The sequence below is a fragment of the Simochromis diagramma genome, unplaced genomic scaffold (genome assembly GCF_900408965.1).
Source record: "Simochromis diagramma unplaced genomic scaffold, fSimDia1.1 OVJJ01000141.1, whole genome shotgun sequence".
Classification (NCBI taxonomy): Eukaryota; Metazoa; Chordata; class Actinopteri; order Cichliformes; family Cichlidae; genus Simochromis; species Simochromis diagramma.
Genome location: NW_024387350.1, coordinates 298,792 through 314,935, shown reverse-complemented (window position 1 = coordinate 314,935; position 16,144 = coordinate 298,792). Strand labels below are relative to the sequence as shown.

The 16,144-nt window shown below is 41.8% G+C and overlaps 1 protein-coding gene across 2 annotated transcripts in view; it reads right to left on the bottom strand.

The window, feature by feature from the left end:
- LOC120718452 (F-box/WD repeat-containing protein 7-like) overlaps positions 1-16,144 on the bottom strand; it is a 47,281-nt gene that overhangs the window by 19,251 nt on the left and 11,886 nt on the right. The window contains exon 1 of one of the 2 annotated variants that reach the window (XM_040006999.1): positions 463-1,704. The exons of the other annotated variant lie outside the window; for it this stretch is intronic. Within the exon in view, the coding sequence (XP_039862933.1) occupies positions 463-501 (39 nt within the window). The 5' untranslated portion in view covers positions 502-1,704. Of the gene's footprint in view, positions 1-462; positions 1,705-16,144 lie in introns of those variants that run through there. 2 annotated transcript variants of the gene reach the window in all.

The following is a 16,144-nucleotide window of genomic DNA, read 5'->3' as shown; positions in this document are numbered from 1 at the left end:
ATGGGACCAACACTGAGGAGTTAACCGTGGAGCGCACCTCCTCCACCTGCATTTTCACAGGGCAGGGAGGGAAAATGTTAATTATTATTATTATTGAGGTTTGTAGCTATAAATCATGAAATAAACATTAGACACTGAAGTTTAGAATCTAAAGAATTTAAATAAGATTTTTAGATTTTATGTCACCGTTTACAGGTTACACCCGCGGCTGAGCAGTAAAATCTATCACCAATAATCAATCACAGAGAGGGTGACACGGGGAGGAGAGGGAGGACACGGATGCCCCCCCTCTCTGGTTCCGCAGTGGTCCACGCTCGCACGCGCACACGCCCGCGCCGCCGAAGCATTTCGCTGTCAGTGAGAGAAACGCCTTGTCATGCCGGCGCACGAGCCTGACAACCTTCAACATCTGCACCACAACCGCCCTTATCGATCCGCCGCTCGTCTCTAATCGATACTCACTTTGTAGAAGATGAGCTTCAAGGTGCCGTAGAAACCCATGGCTGCCCCCTCCGGTAGGTACGAGCCTCCCGGAGCCCCGAGGGGTGGAAAAAATATATATTACAAAGTTCAAATGAATGAATCCGGAAATAAAATTTGGGAAAATAAAAATAAAGAGGGATATCCGAGAATGGGCGTGACGTCACACATCCATGGGGCGCTAATCGATGAGTTTGAGAGGAGCCGCCGAGCTGCTGCTGCTGCTTCAGGATCCACTCACTGACTGACTCCCTCTCTGCGCTCCGGCTCTATGCGGCTCGACCTCCACGGGAACACGCAGGGACATGCCTCTCCGTGCCTCGTGAGAGGGAGGGTGGAGCCTCTGTGCGTGTCCGTGTGTGTGTGTGAGAGAGTGTGCGTGTCCAATGCACGGTAATTATCGTCGTTGTAGCCTAATTACCACGAAAACACTCGAGTTTGAGTCCAAAGCGTTTAGAGGAAAACAAGCAGCTGTTTTTAATGAGCGCAGACACACATCAAAGGCTCCGAACAGGAGGAAAGACAGAATCAAATGACACACTGCAACAGTTACACACCATTAATATCACGTCCTCTGCAGAGACACCTCAGTGTCAAACACACACATGTAATTTAGTGTAATAGTGTAATATACTGGGATATTTATAATTCGAGCTGTGTTGTGAATTTGCTTTATATCATAGTATTTAATTTAGTTACTGCTCTTACTGTCTTGGAGCAAATGTGACCACATTTCCTCTGGGATTAATAAACTAGTTTGATTGTCATACACCTGTTAACCTGCTCGTTAATGCACATATCTAACCTGCCAATCACATAGCAGCACTCAGTGCATTGAGGCATGCGGTTGAGATGACCTGTTCAAACGTAGGATTAGACTGAGCGAGACGGGTGTATTTCAGAAGCTGCAGATCTGCTGGGATTTTCCCGCACGACCATCTCTACGGTTTCAATGATGTCAGAGGTCAGAGGGGAATGGCCAGAGTGCTTCACGCTGGCAGGAAGGCAGCAGTAACTCAAATAACCGCTCACCACCAAGGTATGCAGAAAAGCATCTCTGAATGCACAACACAATAGGCCTTAAAGCAGCAGAAGAGCACAACACGCACCACTCCTGTCACCTAAGCACACAAAGCCAAGGCTACAATTCACAAAGGATCAACACAATAAAATAAAAAGAATGAAGGAAAAAATATTGCCTGGCCTGTTTGCTGCTGGGACAGGCTACATCCACACAGACACAGCTATTTTAGTGTTATTGTTTGTGGGCTGCTGATTGGCCATTTCCTCAGTGGTTAAGGCTACATGACCGTTTTTTTTGACTGAGTTTTTTGTCCAAAAAAAAATAAATAAAAATAAAAAAAAATCCAGGAATGCTATACTAGCAACGTGTACCTAATGAAGTGGCATAAGCATATTAGCAAATTAGACGTTTAATAGGTCAGGCCAGTAAAATTACTGGCTCATTTAAAATAACACTTGAAATTGTTTCCCTTTCGTCAAGTGTCAAAAAAAGTATCTTGTGAAACTGTTTTTTTGAGCCGTCCGTTCATAAAACTGACATCTCGACAAAACCATGAATCGGTTTGTTTCCACATCACAAAGCAAAGCAGCTGAAGTAAACCAGTCTAAAATATATATCTACACGCTTACAGGAAGTAGCACTAAAAAACAAATACCCAGACTTTTTCCTCACAATTTAAAAAGTTTTTCATTACTTCACAGAACACTTTCAAGCTTCAGCGTTGGTGTTTTTGGCTGCTGCCATTTTGACTTTTTTTGACCAACTACCTGTTTGTGGTAAACAAAGGGTTTAAACAGTAGGTGGGTGGGGCTTCTGAGGCGCCCATATTAGGGACATCCCCTCTCTGCTGCCTTGTCCCAATCACCTCATGAAATAAACTACTGTCGCTGTCTTTGTGAGTTGGAAATCCGACTTGAGATGGGGTTCAAGACTCAAATTCTGACTGGGAACTTTGAAATTCTGGCTACAACTTATTCAGGAACGTGTCATAAGACATCATACGGATCCAAAGTGTGAAGCGTGAGCTTTCGGCTCACACGGATCCCTGCCACCCATCACTGTAACAGCAAAGCACAAAAGAGAACTGTGTCTGAACCAAAGCTGAAAGCCGACCACTGTAAACATTGTGACGTTACTGTGAAAGAACGGCCACACAGGCAACAGGAATAAATGTGACATGCTTTCACATAAACAAACACACACACATATGGGCACAGCAGGGGGTTGTTGGAGGTTGCAGCTTTCTCACAGCTGATTGACCTAAAGGTCGAGTGACACTCCCACAGGCATGCACACACACGCAAGCGCACACAAACACACATTAGGCAGCTCTGGGAGCTGGTGGAGGTTAATTTGGGAGGTCAAGCCTTTCACTCACTGCCTGCAGAGACAAAACATCCAACACCTTCCCCCTCGCTTACCTGTAGAGCTTTTTTTTCTTGCCTTATCTTCCCCCTTCTGATTCTCTCTTCCTTTGTTACCCTGCTGGCCTGAGACGCTCTGTTTTTTCCCTTCTCGTCTTATCTCGATTACATGCGAGTGCGCACGGAGGAAGTTGCTGTATAAACTTGGCATCCAGAAAAATGGAAACACCTGTAAATCCAACAAAGCAGCCCTGCAGCCGGTCAAACTGCATCAGTGCTGAGGTGGTTACGTACACTCTGTTCAGTCTCAGAGGAGTTTGTGATGCTGTTGTCTTGGCTGTATCACAGACAGAGAGAGGAAAAGCTGTATATTAAAAACACCTGAATGTATAACCCATACGAGCCTGATTAACACGTGAGGCGGGATACGCTCGGTCTTTTTTTAATTGCATTTACAGACCGGATCCAGATATAATGTTGGCGCCTGTTAGTTTGCTCTGAGCTTAATCAAAGACAAACTTTCCAAACAATGCTAAACAGATCATCAGTGCATGCTCAGTATTCCAGCTTGTGGCCCGTCTCCTGCTACTTTAATCTACAAAGGTTGCCACTGCATTCCTGATTGCATCCAGAGAGACCATTTCTTCTAAAAGTACAGTTTATTTTAAAAAAAGAGGCACTGAGCTGTTTTTACTTGTGATTTTTGGACTAAAAACAGGAGGACTTAATGGGAAACCGGCTGAGTTCTCAGAACTTCTCTCTCAGAGCATGTACTGCATTTAGTAACTGATGCTGCTGCTTATAAGCGACGACTGAAACCAAATGCTGTGCCGGCAATTTTGTCCAATAATGACTCTGAAAGCTCCCGGATAGTGAGTGAAAATTGCTTTGAGTAACATGAAAAACGAACGATACAAGACATCCTTCTGCTGGTCAGTGAACTCTCTGCTCCGAAAGCCAACCAGAGGTCGTGACCTTTGTCAAACAGGAAGCGATAACCTGCCAGGTTTAGTCAGCTCAGCAGTCTGAGTGCCCAGTGTTTCCGACTCACACCGATGCAGACGCAGAGGATGGAGGTGTTCACCAAGCGAGTAATTATGGACCATCTCTGCACGTGAACGAGGGCTAAATGTCATCTCCTAACTCACCCCACGAGAAACCATGAGAAATCATTTTTCCCACACTACATTTGCAGTATATCATATCCAGCCATGGAACAGCGCCACCCTGAGACTATAAAAACTTTACAAGTTACAGCACCTTAGAAGTACATGAGGTGGCCGCTTCATTTTTTCCCAGCTTTTTTTGAGCACTTATAACTTCTTAAATACAGGACATTGAAACTTGAAAGTCAGTCAGTTTTCAGAACCCCCAACCCCCCCCCCACACACACCCACACACACCCACACACACACACATTTAAGCTCTTAAAACTCCAAAAATAACCAATTCTACACCAACTCGCTGTGCTACAATATGACTCTGAAATCTCATTATTGTTGCATGGCCAACTTTGAGCATGACTTTCAATTATGGCAAAATTTTGAAGCACTACTAAAAACTTTTAAAAGAACAGCTGAGATGTTGCGTGACATCAACACAAACACTGAAGTTAGTGTTGAATACTGTGAAGGATTGGACTGATTTTATACACACTTTAATACTTTATCCCCAAACAGACTCTTCACACGCTTCTATCACAGCAGCTGTCATTTACCTGACCTGCTCTGACCCCGCCTCCTGGCTACAACCATCCTGATCACCTTAATCATCAGGACCCCGGATGATCTTTAACCTCTGGACCTGCTAATCTATAAACCTCTCTTTCTCTCTGTCATCACATCACTTATTGGTCAATCCTCCTCCCTTCATCTCTTCTTGCTGCTTTGAAGCCTCTCACTTCATTTCCTTTGTGTCGCAGCACTTCCTTCCTCCCACCTTTTCCTTCCATTATATCAGGGACTAATTCTTCTCTTTCTCCTCCTCCTTGTAGTTTCCATTTTGTCATAAATTTGAATTCAGCATCTCCCGCTGTCTGCTTCTAATTTACGTCTTTTTCATCCCTCCACTGCTCTGTTTTCTCCACAGAAACATGCTCGACATGTGTCACAAATTAATCCTGGAAGTTAAAAGCAAAACAGAAGGAGTGCATGAAGACGTAGGTGGAAAATACAATGTTTGGGTGTTTTAGAAGCATCCCCATGTCAGTGGTAGGGTTTTAAAAGTATTTTCTGAACCGTGCATCAGCTGATTTGCATTTTTTTTGTATCACCTATAATTCAAAATAACTCCATCATCTAGATTTAAGTCTTATCGTTTTTCAAGTTTCTCCTGTGCACATGTTTATTCTGCAGATCCTTTGTAATGAATAGAAAGTTTCCCCATCTCAAATAAAAAAACTACAGAAACTAAAATTTGCTCTCTGCTGAGAATTTACAAGAGAAGCCACTTTTGGAAAAGTGACGACTGGGAATATTAGATGCTCTCCTGCTCGATACAAATCTCTGAAAGCAAACCAACAACACAAACCTGATCTCAGAGAGAGCTGACAATCATTTTATTTTCCAGCAACTTTGCAACGAATCTATAACTTTACAACAGACGAGACTGCAGCGAGTCTCCAAAACCTGAAACAGTATGTACGGTATTATTTAGTGGCTCTAAGCAAAAGATCACTGGTTTGGTCCGAGGAGGAGACAAATATCCCTCTGGGGGTTTCATCAGGAAAAATTCTGCCACACGAAACACGAGCTACCCACTGTGGTGACATCGTGTGAATAAGTGAACAGCCAGTAGTTTAGGCATTTTCAATACAAGACTTTCTTCTAACACATTTAAATTTCATGCAGCTTTCATTCATTTTTGAGAGTTTGTTTAGTTTAAGTTTTAGGATGTTGGTGACTAGATGGAGGGTGGTCTGTGGTCTCGTTCCCATTTGCCCATGTGTGTGCTGGATTTTTAGCAGCTACTGAATTTTCAAAATAAGAGTAGGTTTTCGTAGCCTGGAGCTCAGATTACAGAGGGCTTGAAAGTGTCAGACACTTTTCTGATTGGCGACACCTTTCTGGAGAAGACTGAAGCAAGTCCAGCATGCTTCAAGCAGTGGAAAAAATAGTTATCAAACACAACACTGGCATTGTGATCATAAACAAGGCTTTAAGTGGGGATGATGGTATCATGTTTGTGCCAGTCTGCAATAGTTTTTGGCTACTCTGAGAGAAAGATTTTGGGTACGAACATCAAAGTTTCCAGTTTGCTGTAGTCCTCCAAAATGCACTGACTAAGGCCAACTGGAGTAGTTCACATTGCTAGTTGTAATTCTACAGCATGTAGATGGTCTGCAAAGTCATGCTGGTCTATTTACTCCAACAAGCAGTTTCAAACAAAACAAAACACACACAAAAAAATGGACGTATGAAGCCAACTATACTTGGGTGGTCTGAAGTCCTTTGTGTGAGAAACCCTGCATCTACAGCATTCAGATCCCAAGCTGTAAATCTTTAAACATCTGAAAGGACCATCATGAGTGACGAGAGGAAGACAAGTCCTGCAACAGATGGTCTGACCCCCACACAGAGCCCAGATCTTATCATCATGGAGTCGGTCTGTGATTACTTCAACTTAGACAAACAAAACTCTTTCGGATAGTACTGATCAATGTCCAAAAACACAGAGTGTCTCTATACAGGAAACAGATCACCAGCTTACATCTCTTCTTCGTGTATTTTTCCCCTCCACCCTGTTCATCCTTCAAAGCTCAGCCTCCCTCCCTCTCTGGTATGCAGGCCCACAGAGTCTCTCGCTCTGATGACCTTGTAAAACCTGAAGCTTGTGTGAGTGTGTAACTGTGTTCTGCATTAAAGCACACCCTTTCCCACACTCAAGGACTTTGAGTGCATGTAAATTTCCAGAAGCTACTCTCCACTCGGTCGTGCCGCTCGTTATGTAGCAGCAGAGCTTGGGAGACCCTGTTAAGGCTGATATGACGCTCAGCTGATAAAACAATGGATGGCATGTGTTCACAGAGGTGGCAGCAGTCCTTGTTGCAGGGAGAGTGCATGATAACCGTGCTGCTCTGTGGGGGCTGGAGTATATCGTGGTATACGAGATAATCTTTGTTCTAGGGCTTAAATTTGGCCAATTTTATGGTCAAGGTTGTCTCGTTGGGGAGCTACAACCTCAGGTTGTTTCTGCTGAATGTTTTCCATCAGGTGCTTTGAGACGTTACAGAAGTTTAAACTGACATCTTGCCCTGACTGAGGGACGAATTGTTAATGCCCACCACTGTGAAGGAGTCACATTTCTGACCTTATGTGGCACATTTAGGCTAGGCAATAACACCACCTAGAGTTTAATTATGTTTGCCTTTTGCGTCTGCAAAGGGCACGATACAGCAAAAGTGACATCATATGTTGGTGCAAGCCGCACTTTGGTGTCATGTCAGACAGTTGTGCTGCCACTGAAGCCTCCTGGTAAAAGACAACCATATGAGCCTTTCACACCATAGCTGATGTGCGTTGTTCAGGAGAATATTTTAGTGTACACCCACGCCCTCAGTGCTGGTATTAATGGTACAGAGTTGTGGTGGCAGGTTTCCGTGCAAAGTGACTAATGTGGTGGGTACAAATAGTTGGAGAATGTGTAGTGTTGAAGACAAAGCTCTTTACAGGAACTTATCCTTTTATACATGCTTGTAAAGGCAGGCACACCTGTGTGAATGGGAGTGAAAACACCTGAATACAAAGATTCAGAGGTGTCGCCCATTATTTTTGACAATGTAGTGTATTTAAAGGTATAAAGCCATTCTTCAGGTTGGTTTGGGACATATGTTGATATTTGCTCTGTGGTAAAATAGATGTGGACATGAAGACGGTTAGAAGTGGTCTTTACTGCAGCAATGCTTAAAGCTCAAAGGGGAACTCAGCCAAAGTTCAAATTCTGTATGGCTTAAGTTTTACAGGAGTTCCAGAATTTGAACCTCACAAATCTTCTTTATAATAAGCATTTGTCCTCCAGCTGTAGTGATGAATAAGTTGCAAAATGAAGAAACTTCATGTAGAGATGTTAATGTAAGGTTTTCATAACATACTGCTGCTGACAGTGATTGATTTTTAAAAAGAAAACGATGTATTCTCTTAAAAACGCATGCATTGTAATATTAGAAAGACTCCAAATCCAGCAGTCAGAATTACAGAGTCACTCTGTAGTTACTTCACCATCTCTGCACACTGGAAAAGTAAACGGTCAACTTCAATGGGCAGTCTAGTGAGGGATTATAATATTATTTTATGCCATGTTAGACCCTTAATTAAAGATTGTGAATTATTATGTAGTTTTAGTTTGCATTATTCTCCTGAATTAGAAGAAGGTGATAACTATTACATTTGTTAGACTGATTTGCATTACATTAGACTGCTGACTTGTTGTGAATGAATGATATTGTTTTATGACGCATTATACTGCTGAGCTATAAGAGATACTGTTCGCAGAAAGTCATCGCCTTATTTGTCTGATTAGAAGAGAACAGAACATGCTGGAGTTTTCTGCCCCATCTCAGCAGGAGCAGATAAACAGGGAGCCAAGGTTGTAGCTTAGGCGCTGTGTGAGAGAAAGCATGTGAATGTCTAGGCTTTTATGATTAGGTGGGGGCCACTAGAGGCTATAAGAGTTTGATCAATGCTCCACCATTTTGAGATCTGATGCTGTCTGCGTACGGTGTCCATCTCCCACGCGTGTGATCATTAAAATCATCGTTTGACTCAACCCGGCCGGACCAGTGTGGTTATTGTGGTTTTTCCTCTTGTATCCATCCCCAGTATTTGAATCCGTAACAGTAGATAGAAAGCACTCTTCTCACACACACTAGGGGAACCTCACTTCCCACTATTAGTTCCTATCTTTTACAAAAGACAATACAAATCAAATACATTTATTTTTTGTGCAAGGTTGATTTTGATTTTATCTGCTGTGACAATTTCTGATCTTAATCCAACTAGGTCAGAATCCACAGAAACTATTTACACACACTCCAAAAAATTATTTTCACTGGTCTCCAAGCAGCTAGGGTTTGGAGCTATAGCTGGGGTCATCAGCAGTGACTATGACCTCACAGGGTTAAGCTCACCAAGTCAGTCTGAGTCACTCACACCAGTGAGGTTCGACTGTTATTAATCGGTCGAACCTCACCCAAAGGAACCCCCCCCCCAGAGGTTGCTTTAGGATGTTGTGGCCCAGGACTGGTTCTGGTCCTCGGGCCATGTTTTGCTCTGTGATGGCAGAGTTACACACTCCAGCCTCTGTAACCCTAAATTGGGTAAGAGGGAGGGATGAGTGTCAGGTACTTCCATTAAAAGCAGTAGGAACATATACTGTGAGGCACAAAGAGAGAGTTGGTACCTAATCTTGTTGAGACAGTGTTGGTGATGTGAGGAACAGGATTTTATTTCTCTTTTCCAGCATGAATATAAAGTAATGCAGGGCAACTCTCCAGAGACTCCGCTATCCATATTTAATGAACTGAATGCACAAATATCAGCTGAAATGAAGGTAAAAATGTTATAAAGCAAAAGAATTTGTCTTGTTCTTCTTTACTTTTTTTAGACTTCTTCTATTTCTAAAGAAAAATCGTCAAACCAAACACGTTTTTTGTATGTTTGCGATCCTCAGAGCTAACGATTGTCAGACAGTGAGAAACACAGAGAAAACCACTTCAAAGAAACACACAGTCACACTTCAAAAAGGCAAAGGCAGATGTGGACGTACGTGTGTGTGCGCGCGTGCACGCACATGTCTGTTAGCAGGATTACCCTACGAGTGTGTGAGGAATCAATAAGGAGAGGGGGGGGAGGAGAGAGGATCAGAGGAATGTGTGAAAGATTGATTTTCAGCAGATGATGTTTCATCTCTTTCTCTCCGTAGATGGCTGCGTGTTAGAGTAGAAGAAGACCCTCACGCTCAGAGTTCATTTTAGCATCAATAATGCAGCTCAAACAACCAACAGTGAGCGCTTCAAAGGTCAGGAGGTCACCGGCCATAAAGCATGTGCAAAAATATCATAAATCATTCACCCCTCCAGGCTGCAGAGAGATTAAATGTATTTTAACACCTAACACCAGAGAGGCTGGTTTCCAGCATGATGCAGAGCATCTTCCAGAAATGATTCAGTTTCCATTGCAAACACATGCAGCAGATTGCAGCCAATCCCTGAGCTGCTGGAGGTTTCTTCCTGTGAAAATGAAGCTCCTCCTCTCACCCATCAACAAGTCCTGCTTACACTGAGATTGTCTGACTGTTGGGTTTCTCTCTCTACTATTGCAGTCTTTCCTTTACAATTAAAAAGCACCTTGCAACAAGACGAGTGCTGTTGTGAACCAGCACAGTGTAAATGAAATTAATTACAATTACAGATAGAGATGCAGCATGTGTAAAATTCTGGGCTGATATAGGAAAGTGCAAAATTAATATAATTAAAAACCTTAATATTGCCAGTATCAGTCAGCTTTGTTCAACTGTGATGTTTCCAGGGTGGAAGGATTAAATCTTTAATGACTTTTAAAAGTATTTCAGATTTGATCTAATCCACACAGCGTCAAAAGTATACCTACAGGATCAAATATAAACATACATTCACAGTTTTAATAAGTGCTGCTGAACGTTATCCAGTGTTTTAACTTGACTACACCAAGGCCTGTTTACTGCTTAACAGTGATCATGAATGACTACAACTGGTAGTTTCTCTTTGCTAGCATAAAATTAAATTTGACAGCACTGCATTGACTGCAATATTCCGAAAAATGGGAAACTTGAAGGAAGATCTAAGAAGGAGAATTGTAGACTTAAACAAGCTAGGAAGCTGTCATGGAGCCATTTCTTAAGAACTGCTCATTCCAAGATCATCAGTTCAAACAATTGCACACAAGTTATTCAGATGTGTCACCACTTTCCAAAGGTCTTGAAGAAACATATATGTCCAAACTGTCACGTTCATGTTCAGGAACAACCAGCTGAGATGAGACAAAGATTTAGTTGTTTGGCCACAGTGACAATAGGTATATTTGGAGGACCGTGTACCAACTGTCAAGCATGGTGGTAGTAGTGCAATGCATATTGCACAATGTGGATGGAAATGAGAGAGAACTACCTTCAAACTCCTCACATGAAATCAATTTAGATTCAAACTTAAATACAGATCTTTGTCCCAACACAGCAATGATCCCAATACACACATCTGGGGTGGCTCTATCTCAAGAGGTACAACAAGTCATCCATTATTTGGAAAGTTGGTTGTTTGATCCCTGGCTGCTCCAGTCTGCATGCCAAAAGTATCTTTGGGGAAGAAATGAAAGGTTCATTAAAGTAAGAATGTGTGTCAGTATTAGATAGAAAGCACTTAGGCATAGAAAAAAAATGTATGAATGGGTGTGAGTGGGTGAAGGAGGTGAGTTGTATGAAGTGCTTCGGGTGCTCCAGTAGAGTAGAACAGCGCTATATAAAGGACCAGTGCATTTACATCACAACTGGTTTTAGAATGGATAAAGCAGGCTAACACTAAGCATCTGAAACTCCTCAGAATTTATAGACTATGCTTAAAAGACAGATCCATACCAAGGAAACAAACCAATTTAAATGAACTGTAGCAATTTTAATAGACAAAGATATTTCTTATGCTATCAAATAAACATTTATTAGCTTAAATTTAATAGCGCTCCCGTGTTCTTCACCATAAGCCATTAGCAACTGTTGTTTTCTTTCAACTTGCAGAGATATTTTAAGAGTCAAAAACAAGCTTGTGCAGCCACTGAAGATAATGGTTGAGTAAGTTATTACAGCTTCGTCAGCCCTCAATTAAAAATTACTTCAACAATAAAATGCTACTGTAAAAATAGTCAATTACTAGGAACATCTACCGTGAGGAGAAATTGAGCTTAGCGAGCTAACAAGCTGCCGGGTCTGAAGACAGAAGTCATTTCCAGTGGGACACATTACAGAGGTGCAATGCAGCAAACAACAAGTGGTTTATAATGGAAGTAAACAATGCCACTGCACCGTGCAGAGAGTGTGTGCGCGCGCATGTGTGTGTTCATCTATAATGAATGCCGACAGTGTTGGAGGAATGTAAGGGAGTTAGTGCTCATGTATATTTTAATGAGTACCTCTGTGTGTGTGCGTGTGCGTGTGTGTGTCTCTGTCTCTAAGCTGCAATCGTTCCCAGGGGAGAAATAGAGATTCAACAGCACTAGCAATCAGGATAGGAGGATGGAAGGAAAAAAGGCACAAAGGAAAGAAAGAATTAAGATACACACTCAGAGGAAGAATAAAAAGCCCTGTTAATATGCTGGCCTTGTGTGTGATCAAGCATTAGCATGTAAAGAGGGTAATCCTAAAATCTAAGGAATATGCAGAGTTGCAATATTTCTTTAATACAATGATTAATTCTACCTGCTTGGTATGTGGCAACTATCACAGCAATACAAAAATTAAAATAAAAACTATGTTAAAGTTTGATAAAGAGCAAGTCCACTGGCAGGCACTGGATTCTGGTGCTCCTAAACCAGTGTCTACTTCCAGTTGGGCGACCCAAGAGAACCTCAGAGGAGACGAACCTGAGCTGGAAACTTCTGAACATGAAGGAGCATTAAGTTTACTCTGAGTGCAACTATACAGGGGAGTGTGCACAGGAAGAACCCCTGTCAATCAAATTCAGTGACTAGTAGTGATGACAGGGGTAATAACGGTTAGGAACACGAAAGGGCCAGGTGCTAACCATTACAGGAAGTTAAGCAACAACCAATGGGAAAGCAGTATTTAAAAACCATTGTTTATTTGTCTCAAACCTAAAATTAGGGACTTGGCAAAACAGCAAAAATGTTTCAAAAGGTACAGCTTTTACTTTTTCTGTATGGTGGGGTACCAGTCTGCAGGTCTGTGTGACTGCACCCTTATTCACTTGACCACAACTGTCGCACATCAAAAATGGTGGATGAGTTAACACTGCATGGTTAATGGTCATTTTTTTTTTTTTTTTTTTTTTTAAAGAGGCTTGAAACTTTGCAGTCTTTGCCTCAAAGCATTTTTCCCCACCCACTGTAGGTTGTTGCTCTAGCACCACCTTCACCGCTGCAGAGCTCTCCCACAGACTTCAGTGAAGGACTGTCAAACCGAATCCCTCTTCTTTTAGTCATCTGATTGAAGCCTGCAGCTCGATGACATCAGTCAGAAACATCATGTAGGTGTGTCTAAGAATAAGAAGAAATACTAGATGTGTGGGTGAAGACAGGCACTCAGAAAGAAAAACAGACTGGGGTGGGGGCGCGAGAACGACACAAGCCTCGAGGTTTTAGTGGCATTCTTCAGGTGTCACCTTACACACTGTAAAACACAGGGAACGGGAGAGAGAGGAGACAGGACAGCAGAGCACCTGTTCCTCGCTGTGCTCCCTCGCTCACACACACATGAATGAGGGTCAACGGAACACCGGCCCACCAATAAGAATACAGTTCTGTGGGGTTGCCATGGTAATGGTGCAGTTAGAGAAAGACATGAGTGGTTTAAAAAAAAAAAAAAAAAAAAAAAAAAAAAAAAGAGGAAAAAAGGAGAAGGTCGATTTATACTTCAGCTACCACGTTTGAATACCTCACAGTTTTTACTGCACATTTTATATTTAGGCAAACGGGTTACAGCTATGTTATTACAGATTGGCACCTTTTATCCACTTAAATGACAAAAAAATAAAAAAATAAATAAAAAACAAAACAAAACAAAAAACAAAACACATTACCATCACTATTTAAGTTTTATTTGCTCATGATTTACTAGAAGGTTTATTCCTGTGTGGGTACAACCACTTGTTATAAAAGGTTTTGAAGACAGTTTTCATCTAAACCACATGGCTTCAGTCAATCGTAGTGACTACGTAAGATCACGTGAATATAGGCTAAGACACAAGGCCTGGAGACTAGTCTGCAACCTTTGGGCAAAAACTGGTTGTGTGGGAAAAATAAGTATTCCGCAACTAGTGGGGAGCGTTGCGGTGGGTTGATGGTAGTTCCTAAAGGCCAAATCACACAGGTCTACAAATGTGTCAGTCACCTCTGACTTATGGGAACCATCTGTCACTGTGGGGTGGGAGGTGGGACGTGGACTTTTTTCTTTTACACTACTGCTTGGCTAAATGTTGGCATGCGCTTGCAGACAAATGTGAAAAACTACAGACAACCAGTCATTTTTTTTTTAGTTTTTGGTGCAACATCTTCTTTGCAAGCGATTTCATCCAGCCACAGCCAGAAACCTCCAACAGCCACTGCCAAACAGTCCCTAGTAATCATGTCCAACGTTGAGGCCAACTCTTGAGTTATGTGTCCATAAAGTCACATTAAAACACATCTTACATACAACATAGGTGTGGCTTCCTGGTCTGGAAAATTAGCCAATGAATGCCCTGAATGGCCTTGTAATAGCCCCTGTTCAGGGCCGGTGGGGGCAGCATCCCTCCAGTTGACAGTTTGATCAGCACCACACTATGTCCATCTTTTATATACAGTCACTGGAAAAAGGTAGAGTTAATGTTCATTCGAATTAGATCCATTGTTTAATCTCCCTAAAAAACCTGCTGGTGAATTCTTACCCTGTTATGACTCCATATCAGCTCTAAATTGTGGTGGTAAGCCATAACCACACAGAAAGGAATTACATTTTGTTTTTTTATTTTCTCCGTATGCAAAATTAAAAATGAAGATTACATCAAAACAATCAGCTCCTGCATTGAAACTATTGGCAGAAAATGGCCCTGATGTACAAACATATTTGCATAAATCCTTGCTAAATTCCCACATCTGACAGCTTTGACAGGCTCACAGGAGAAAGTGTCAGTCTGACTGACTGACAAGAACGTTTGCTCCTCGTTTACACAAGAGAACTTGAAAAATCAGGGGGTTTAAAAACACTTATAGCCAATACAAGGTCTGGCTTCAAACCTAGCACTTTGGATGAACTTTCTTTCTCTCTCTGATAATGATTTCTGTCACTACGTACTAGAGCAAGGCGATATGGCCAAAAATATTTATCACGATATACATTTGAAAATGTGTGATAACGATATAACTGACGATATAATTGACACGAGACAAAATACTTACAAAATACAACTCCACAACTTTATTAGTGCAAAAAAAAAAAAACCCCAAAAAACCCCAAAAACATCAATGTATTTTCACTTAAACAAGCAGCTGTTTTTTTAAGTGCATTAAAGTTGTATAAAAATTTAACAGTGCAAATGCAAATTCCTTGCTGACAGTTTAACCAAAAGGTATTTCCAGTGGAAATTGGCCGACATATCCTCAGCATAACCATGTATAATATCCACAAAGAGGTTATACACACACAGACACAATACGGTAATATTATGTTGAAGCACAGTACGTATCACTCCGCGAGACTCCTGCCTACGATAGCTGTAATGCTCCGACAATCCATCAAGCGGTGCGGGTTCGTAGCTTAGCAAAGTCGTACTGAAACATTTGACAGATTTTCGAGCACCATGTACCACATGAAATCGTTTCGAGGTCAGTAAACACAACCAGAATTCATACATAAGGAGCACCAGATTATAAGGGGCACTGTCGACTTTCAGAAAAATCAAAGGATTGATTTTAACCCTGGAGAACCAATGGGGTCAGAGCAGACCCCATTGGTTTTCTAGGGAAACCATGGGGTCAAATTTGACCCCATGGGTTCTCCAGGGTTAAGTGTGCCATATTTTCTGAAAAACACGGTAATAACGACGGCCCGCTAGCATGTGCTACCAAAAATAGTGCTTTGTTATGTATCTGATGGACGAAAGCCAAACCAGTTCCACACCACTGAAGTTGCAGCATTTTTTACAAACCAATTTTGGTTCATCCGTTTCATTCAACGATCCGCTTTCGCGCTTCTTATTCTCCATCACTGCCACACTTTTTCCACCATGTGCGTATGTAAACAAAGGCACTGCACATGCGCGTTTTACCCTTATTCTATCGCGATATTTCATTTTCTTATTGTTGCCCAACATTATACCGGTATTACCATGAATGGTGTGATATGGCCCAGCCCTACTACGTACTACAGTAAAGAAAAAGCTACAAGAAACAAAAACCATCATGACATCAGAGTTTCAATAAAGAAGATACCAGCTCTATATTAAAAGTTAGGCTGAGCAAAAACTGAGAAAGAAACAAACTGAATCTTTTTTTTTTTTTTCCCTCTTCCAAGACACCGGATATGAAAGAACTGAACTACA